Genomic DNA, 9,394 nt, shown 5'->3' on the forward strand with positions numbered 1-9,394 from the left:
TTGGGTCCAAGTTTCTTCTTCTTCGACACCTACAAACCAGTACACATCCCCACAAAGGCTCATTTTTTCCCTCACTTCAAAAATGAAAATTATTTCAAGCAAGGAAAAAGGGGCAAATAGAATAGAGAATATAAGAAGAAACTATACCTTGACAGCAGCAGCACTCTTCGATGGATGGGTAGCACCAGAACCCTCCTCCTCATCTCCATCAACGACATCAAGAGCGTAAGGAAAATTCATGCCCCCGAAATTCGGACGCCAAGGACAGAAATCTCCATAACAAGCAGGAGGAGTTTCACGAGGCTTGCTGTTTTCAGAAGGACGCCAGCCGCGCGGACCAGGAATCCAACCATAAGCCCAAGGACCAACTACCTCAATAACAGTAGCATGCCATTCATAATCATGGTCACACTTAATCCTTTCACGAGAAGGAAAGAGTTTCCGTTTAGCAGATCTCTCAGTACCAGGAACATACTTCAGTTTGGCATCACTCACCTCACTCAAAAGACGAATTTCACCACGGGGAGCAGCAATATTACGAAGACTAACACTCCACGGCTTACGGTTTCTACTGTTGACATAATCCCCAAAGGAACTGTTAAAATTCTGAGGAGTGTACCACTCTCTCTCAGCAGGATTTGGAACATAGCAGTTCATCATAGTCTCCCCCTTGCTTCGCAGGTAACATTCCTTCAGTGAACGAAGATAATTCCCAAATAGTTGTGACACGGAACGATTATGAGTGTTGGTGGAAGAGCCTTCGCGACTAGCCAACACGTCATAATAAAAGGAGTCACCCGACTTATATAAGGGCATCATGAGACCCGCCTCGAAGGATCCAACCGTAGTCAACAGATGAAACTCGTCAAACTGATACTTAGCAAGGAGCTCGTAAGTGATATCATAGTCAGGGGCATAGAAGCGAACCTCAAAATCTTGAAGCTCATGTATTTCCTTGAACATCTCAAGATCAATATGCTTGAAAGTGACCTTCTTCTTACCAACGGAAATGCTGCATATCACGAGAACAGTTTCTTCTTCGTCTGCGGAATCAGAAGTAGGACTCAATTCCGAAGCTTTCCTTTTAGAAGGAAGATTTTTAGACGGATCAGCTCTCGACATAGTACCCTTGGAGTACTTCCCTTTGAAAGAAACCGCGGGAGGAGGCGGCAAAGATTTCTGCGGAGGCACTAAAGGAGAAGCCATTGAACGAAGGGGCGGAACATCCAGTGTTTCAGTACGAGGAGGAGGAGCCCGCGTACTCCTAGAGTCATCACGTGGAGGAGCCTGCGTACTCCTAGAATCTTCAAGAGGACGAGAAGGGGCACGGTTAACAGCATACCTAAATCCAAAAGGACCCTTCGGCACATCCCCTTTCTTAGTAGGCACAACCTTCGCACCAGAGGAAGATGAAACCCTATGACCCCGAGGATCCGATTGCGAAGACTTGTAAGGACCTTCCCCAAGTGGAGATCTGTCAGAATCTCGACGCGGAGGGGATATTGGCGGACTAGACTGCGGGGTTTGGTAAGGAGCCCGCGGACGATCAGACATATCTACAAGGAAACACAAAAACAGTTTAGAGAAGAATACGAGGAGATCACTAAAGATCAAAAAACCCATAATTGATGGTTCATCCAGATAAACATTAAAAACCCTAAGAACTAAAAATAACCAGAAATACTCCATCCAACTCCAGGGATAATACTTAGATACAGACTCACATACTTTGTAACAAAGAACAGGGGCAAGCATATATGCTTCGACATGTGTGTTCTTCATCACAAAGCCAAGAATACAGCAGCAGGGAACAAACGGGTAGATACATAGATAAATCAATGATGAGCAGCTAATGAAAAACCCCATACCTGTATAGAAGAGGACGACAAGCACCAACCACAGTCGAAGAAAGGAGGATCAGAGATATCAAAAGCTAGTTGTCTGCGATACAGGGGCAACAACAATCGAGAGCGAAAGAGACAGAAAATTGAATGTTGTTATCTTCCTCATAAGAATGACGATAATAAATGACTAAAGAACAAGAATAGAAAACAAGAAGAGGATGAAGACTGACAAGAAGAGGATAAAAGTTTTTTTTCACATTCTCTTTCTTATTTATGAAGCTAGAGAAGACAATAACCGTTCCTCGTACCAAGGAGCAGTTATGGGGAAAGTTAATGCAAAGTGGGAAACGTGTAGGACGACCTTTCTTCTTCTAAATTGCAAAATACGCACAAGTCAGAAGAAGAGGGGCAAATTGTATGTACACCTTTCATCATCCACCACGTGTACAGAAAAAGACACGTGGAAGGCATGCAAAACAAGATATCAAAACATGATAGAAAGCATCTCATCAGAAGATGCCACCGGTCAGCAGATCTGACGGTCAGGGACAGAGGAGCACCAGATAATACCCCTTGGGTGTTAATACACCCAATCCCAAGGAAGATCCCAGATCAACGGCTGAGAGGAAGTTTGACTGACACAGATGTGACCAGACAAAGAGACACTTGTCTGACACGAGCAGACATCCATCTACCCGCATTAAATACCAAAGAGATATACACGTGTCAATCAGCTCGTGGAAGAGGCGAGGATAACCCTTCGTATTCAAGCTCAGGCCGCAACATATGCCGAAGACCTCTGCGTAATGAGCACAAAGTACAAGAAGATCCCAGATCAACGGCTGAGAGGAAGTTTGACTGACACAGATGTGACCAGACAAAGAGACACTTGTCTGACACGAGCAGACATCCATCTACCCGCATTAAATACCAAAGAGATATACACGTGTCAATCAGCTCGTGGAAGAGGCGAGGATAATCCTTCGTATTCAAGCTCAGGCCGCAGCATATGCCGAAGACCTCTGCGTAATGGGCACAAAGCACAAGAAGATAAGATTACAGCGGCACCTCAGAAGTAGGACCCACGTTCCAACCCTATAAATACCCCTCTCCACTAAGAGAGAAGGGGTCGACCAATCCATGGCAATTATATGAGAATATAGGAGAGATAAATAGAAAGAGTAAGTAATCCCCCTACTTCCGCAGACCTATGTATACTCTAAAGTCATTCGACTATCTTTGTAATCATTCAATACATAGTGAAACACCAGCCTCGTGGATGTAGGCTTTAGTGCCGAACCACGTAAATCTTTGTCTTATTTACATTTCAGCACCTTACATTCAGCGTTGAACTACATGTGCTTTAGATTTTTACTTGATTCTCTGTTTATTCCTTTATACGAACATTATTTATGATAATATTCGACTAGACAATGACAAGCTCGAAGGCTTCGAGTCGATGAATCGATATAATCATCCCCTTTACACATACATCGTATAATTCTAGAATTAGACTGTATGCGAATATTGTTTGTGAACACGTGAATGGCTTCGTGATTTATGTGTTCACAGTTGCGTGTTAATCTCAAGGATCTGAAGTTAAAAATCATTTGGTTAAGCTAGTGACATTCATGACCTTGGAATTTCGGATACAACAGCAGGTCTGAAGTTCAAATTTCAACCTCACTGGCTAAAACAAAAGTGTATTAAAGGCAACAGAAAATATCAAAACAAGATCAAACTACTAACAGTAAGACCCACGTGGATGAACAGCAAAGAATCAAAAAAAATATATAACTAGTATGACGATGGTGATAATCATCCTCAACAAAACATCAAAATCAATTCAAATGAAATGAATGAATGAGAGAGAGAGAAAAGAAAGTGAAAGATGTCTTGTCTAAATTTGATGGGACAGAGTCAAGCTAACATCTACTCAAGCTCCCCACTCAAACCCTATTTTGTGACAGAATTTGTATCCAACGGTCGATAGCGACTTCTTTAAATAATCCCGCGTTAAATACGGGAGCTCTTTTCCGTGCAATCCCACGTTTTCACCCATAAAATCTTCATCTTTTTTCTCCTGCAAGCATTTTGATTGAAACTGATAGATGGATGGATGGATAGTGAGAGAAATTAAAGGTCTTTTCTCGCCACAGTTTCTGTCACTAGAAAAGCAATGGGTTAGAAATATGCAATTACTAATTTTCCTGTTTAATACCACTGTTTTAGTTTTGTTACAGAAACCCTTTTTATCCCTTGATTTGCTCTTCCATTGAATCTAAAATATCTATCACTGTTTTGGTCTCCTCTTTTTTGACCTCTCTCATAAATGGTTCCTGAAACTGAACAGGCTTAGTGATTATGATGCACATTATGCAGCTTCTCAACTAGTACGAAGCTATTTGTTGTCGATATTCGAAATGTACGATCTGAAGCTTTGAGTTAATCCATTGATTGGAGTGGGACTCCATACACTTGCCCATATGGACCATGTGTTCCCTGCTGAACCGTGGCAATATGGATCCATATGGTTACATAGTGCACCATTCCTCTTTGTTGAATTATATTGATTGATCGGACTGATGTTGGGTCATTATGTTTTTAAACCACGATTTATGTCATTTCGATTCTATGGTGGCATTGTTGGATGCATAGTTTGTTCTCTGATCTGTCGTTGGGATTCAAAATGCCAGAGAGATATTAGTGAGTATCTTCAGCCATATTTGGATATCCATGGTTCTGAAATGTGGAATTCTGGTTTATTCAGCTCTAAATCCCAAAAAGACACAATTAAAACTGGAAATAATTGATAAAAGAATGTTTGTGAAGAAACATTGATCCAAACTCGATTAATCCTAACTAATACTAGTAGTAACTATTCAAGATTTACAAAACTAGGACACATTATATTTAGAGTCTTGTTAGTTGTTACAGGCTTCCTGGACCTCCTAGCGTTAAAACAACATCTTTAAGGTCATTTCGGATACCCGAAGAACGGTTTGATGAAGGAGTTCTTCTAACTACTGAAGTTGCTTGGGTTCTTCCGAGATGATGATGATGGCCTGATTCCGGCATTCCAAATGCCATTGGTTGTTGGCACGGTCTGACATACGTGGGCATGTTATTCAGATTTGCGTATGGCTGAATGACAGGAACTGAACTACCTAAAGCTGGTGAACTTGAAGGAAGAACAGCACCCCTTGGTACAAACCCGTTTCCCTAAATAAAATTACACCACAATAGTTAACAATGTTTTTAATGCATTACACAAGGAAAATTTTGAATTATTGATAATACTTACAGGAGCAAATAAGATTCCTCTAAGGATCTTGCCGTTAACATTTGCAGTCATTAGAAATCCTGAATCGAATGCTCCATCCACTTTACCTCGAACATCAGCTCCAATCTAAGAACATGTAACAAATGAGGATGGATGGTTCAATTAAAAGAGGCTAAAGCGATAAAAATGTGAATCTTGATAGATGTTTTTAGACGTGAAATTTTACCAAGGAATGCACTGGCATAGCTTCAATTGGTTTGCGTTCCATGGAAAATTGTCCTTCTGGCCGGCCTACGTTCATATGTAGAAACTGTTCTTGCTTGGTGGGGTGTCTAGGATTTTCTCCAGACACAAAATGAAAATCTTGTGGGCTTCTTCGAATGCTACTAATCTGATCCGGTTGAGTCTCTACGACATTGTTTACATTTGGATTCTGAAAACGTTGCTTCAACAAACATAATGGACGAGGTGTTGCTTTAATCGGTGTCTGCTCTTGGTCAGATTGGGAAGGAGATGAATGCTGCGACAATGAAAGGGAGTGTTCTTCTTGTTCGGATTCCACTTCGCATGGCTTAGAATCACTTGTTTTCCGTTTCTTTGCTTGTACAACATCTGAAGAATATTTAGGAGAAGTTGCAAAATCAGTTCTATGTAATGTTGAGTTCGACTTCTAATTAAACCTTCAAAATAATCAAGAGAACGAACCTGAGTTGCGCAACACAGCTTGCTTTGGTTCTGTTTCACTAGCTCTCTTATGTTGCTCTCCATTATTCACATAGACCTGCCAAGAGTTAAATGGTAAGTGTTGTTAGTTTTCTGGAGAATTCAAAACAAAAGTTGAATGACTACCAAAATCTAGTTTCATTAACAACATAGCATACCAATTCAGTCTCTGCTCCTTGTGGAAACCTTCTTTTCTCATGGTTCCAATGACTACCAAAAATCTTACATAAAGAAATGTTGTATCGGCCGTTGGGGTGCTCGGATCCGAGCTGCAAGATGAGTAACTCATTTAATGGACGCTCGTCCTCACCACAGCTGCAATTTGACCCAAAAAAGTTACATTAGACACGGGAGAAGGCAGACAGGGAAGCAATATACTTCTCCAGCTTGGTCCTCATGATGACTCTGACTAATTATGCAACAATTTCATGAGAAATTCTAACAAGAACGGAATGGTACCAAATATTCTCCAAGTAACATACCCGCCATATATAGCAATATCTGAATCTGTAAGCACAGCTGTATGGGAAAATCGACCTTGTGGTTTATGACCTCGCGTGTCAAGCTGGGTCCATGAACAAGTGTTCACGTCGAGGATCCAAACATCATTGTAGTAATGCTTATCTCCTACACCGCCAATGACATAAACCTGCAAAGCACATTTAAACTTGGTTACCCGTGATTCTTTAACTCTAAATAGTCCACTATTTTTAATCAATTGAAGAATCATCCCACCTTGGTACCGATATTTACAGATGCATGACCTGCCCTAACACCAGGTGAACTTCCTTGAACAGACAACTGCAATAAAAACCAAACATTGTAAGATGAAATCCAGTTGGACTTAAACCTTGAAAAGTTATTACTCCGTAGATGCGAGAGACAAATACAGGCTTCCAAATAGGTAGGTCATACCTTAGACCAAGTCATCGTGTCCATGTAGAGAACATCAACCTCACCATGATATCGATCACCACAGTCACCCCCATATACAAGAAGTTTGTTATGGATTGCAACCGCGATATGACTATCTCTTGGGGCAGGAAGCCCACCCTTAATCTTCAAAGGAATCCATTTCATGGTTTTAAGGTCCAAAACGTGTGAATCGTTCAGGTAATTTGATTCACCTTCTCCACTGCCACCAAATATGACTAGTTTATCATCGCCAACAACAGTAGCAGTGTGACTTTCACGTGGGGACGGAGGAATCCCTTCACAATTAGGAATACTCCATTCTTTTGTTTTAAGATCCAGTATGTGAAGATCGTTTACTTTTTTGGAACCATTTGTACCACCAAAAACAATCATCTGATGCCCCACAAGTACGGCACTATGGCTGTCTCTTGTTCCCGGCCGTTTTCCCGTCGTTTCAAGTGTGTTCCAAGCCATTGTTTCCAGATTCAAAGTAAGAACATCACTGAAATGCAATCCACCACAACATCCCTGAAAAATATAGCCATACAAATAAGGAGATACAAATAAAGCATATATATATTATGCATCTACTAACTCCAAAAACCTTAAGCAAGATACAAAATGGAACTTTTATCTAGCCAGAACAACCCGGAGTTCTTTCAGTACAAATGTAAAAGGCTAAAGCAGATTTAGCAGTCAAGTTTTGGCATAGAAAATCACCCCTAAATGAAAGCATACAAGTGAGGGGGATATTGGTCTTAACTAGGCACTATCAAAAGTTAAAGAAGCTTAAGCTGTACTAATTCATGGCCTAGATTTACTAAGAAAAAATTATATAAACTACTCAAGAAAAGGGAGACTGAAAATAAATTATTGCTGAATTCCACTAACTTAATAATATACGTTAACTTTTCATTATGTTTGTGTCTGTATGGGTAAAAACTAATACATACAACAATAGTAGGTGTTAAAACTTAAAAACCAAAAAGAACATAAAACAACCATAAAAATGGCAAAAACAAAAACAAAGAAAAGCAAAAGAGGAAGAAAAGAAGTCAGGAAATAGAATTTTTTTGAGTAAACCCTTTGTAACACACATTCTCATGATAAAAGAAGAATTTTTAGTCATGGAAATAAGAGCAAACAGAAAGATAATTCATATACATATTTGAAGGCAAAAAGAGAAACCAAACTTATCTATTAATAGTAGTCTTACCAAAACAAAAAATCTAACCTGCAAATTAGTCAAGAACAAGAACAATAGAAATGAAAACATGGTGTGAGTGTTTTTCTATGGACGTACCCCAAAGATGTAAACAACTCCATTAGAGCTACAAGCTGAGTGACCCCATCTTTCAGAAGGATTGAAACCTAAAACCTTTGGGTATAACCACATTGCTTTCCTCCCAACTTCACTGCCTACCACTTCACCTCCTAAGAGTCTCATAATCTCGTATACTGCGTTTCTCCTTAACCTTAAAAGGGTTCAAAGTAGCTCCAATACTGCTCTCACTCTCTTTGAGGATTGATAATGAGTAGATAAAAAAGAAGAGAAGTAAGATGTATATAGAGGGAGTTAAAAGGACAGATGAACAGGTTAATAAGGTAAGAAGTTAACACTCTTCCATGGACAAGAAAAGATGGGTGCTTTCAAGTCCAAATTACTGTGTCAACCAACGAAAACAAAGATGAAAAAGAAAAGGAAAACAGAAGAAGGTGGTGGTAATGTTTATGGTTTATGTTTAGTTTGGGGTAGTGAAAGAAAAAAGTGAAGACTCAAATCAATACCACATGTATTAAAAGCAAAACTTATGTACCCAAACAAAACACAAAACAAGAAAATCAGATTAACACAAATATAGTTATACAGATAGAAAGCAAGATAATAAAGAGAGGACAAAGAAAAATTTGCAGAATATATATAGAAGTGATGTAAAATCATAAGAGTTTTGACTGTTAAAAAGACTGTATATGTACATGAGAGACACTCATAGAAATAGGGGATAGAGTCCAAACAGAGTGTTGTGTGTGCATGGAAATGTGTGTGATACACCAAACATCTCATGTTTCTTCTGTTTACTCTTTTGGGAAATGGTATACTTTCATCTTTCATGAGGGGAAAAACTTAGTATCCATTAGATTTTTCCTAGGAAGAAGAAAAACCAAGATCAGATTCAAACCCTTCATGAGGGAGTTGTATTTTGTTTTGTTTAATATTTTTTTCTTTTGCTTTATAACTTGTCTAACTGAAAATGATGTAGGGGAGCATCGGGCTGCGGGAAATGATGGGAAGTGTTTCTAGAGAGGGAAAGTGTCAAGTGTCAAAGGGAGACTGTTTTTCCATTGGCATCTCTATGGGATTCTCTCCATTGAATACATTTTTCTTAATTCTTTTCTTTTTAGTGTTTTTCCATGGATTTTAAATCTTGGGATTGATGGATGGGAAGTTCTTGCTTGTTTTATTTATTATATTATTAAAGATATGGATATAGATATAAAATCTCTTTCTTTCTTTCAGTTCAATTCTCAAGAAGTGTTTTATTGATGTGTATTAAGAAAGGTGTCTTCTCAAGGTAATTTTGGGAAGTGTGTGTTGAAGAAGACTAGTAGCTTAGAGGAGGTGGTCTTT

At 39.3% G+C, this 9,394-nt stretch overlaps 1 protein-coding gene across 1 annotated transcript; it reads right to left on the bottom strand.

Annotated features, from left to right (window-relative positions):
- Nucleotides 1-4,630: 4,630 nt before the first annotated feature.
- Nucleotides 4,631-8,952, bottom strand: LOC113332601 (acyl-CoA-binding domain-containing protein 4-like). The gene is made up of 9 exons (XM_026579127.1): nucleotides 8,069-8,952; nucleotides 6,766-7,293; nucleotides 6,586-6,651; nucleotides 6,333-6,499; nucleotides 6,009-6,165; nucleotides 5,833-5,908; nucleotides 5,354-5,739; nucleotides 5,149-5,253; nucleotides 4,631-5,066 (listed from the first exon to the last, which is right to left on the bottom strand). Exons 1-9 carry the CDS (start codon nucleotides 8,210-8,212, stop codon nucleotides 4,776-4,778), a joined length of 1,920 nt encoding a protein of 639 aa, XP_026434912.1. The 5' UTR covers nucleotides 8,213-8,952; the 3' UTR covers nucleotides 4,631-4,775.
- Nucleotides 8,953-9,394: the final 442 nt, after the last annotated feature.

This window comes from Papaver somniferum, unplaced genomic scaffold (genome assembly GCF_003573695.1).
Source record: "Papaver somniferum cultivar HN1 unplaced genomic scaffold, ASM357369v1 unplaced-scaffold_132, whole genome shotgun sequence".
Classification (NCBI taxonomy): domain Eukaryota; kingdom Viridiplantae; phylum Streptophyta; class Magnoliopsida; order Ranunculales; family Papaveraceae; genus Papaver; species Papaver somniferum.

Coding starts and splice junctions, on each gene's coding strand:
- LOC113332601 (XM_026579127.1), bottom strand. CDS start 8,212: ATGAGACTCTTAGGAGGTGAAGTGGTAGGCAGTGAAGTTGGGAGGAAA. Junction 7,294..8,068: donor GAGTTGTTTACATCTTTGGG/GTACGTCCATAG, acceptor TATATTTTTCAG/GGATGTTGTGGTGGATTGCA. Junction 5,909..6,008: donor AAGGAGCAGAGACTGAATTG/GTATGCTATGTT, acceptor AACTCTTGGCAG/GTCTATGTGAATAATGGAGA.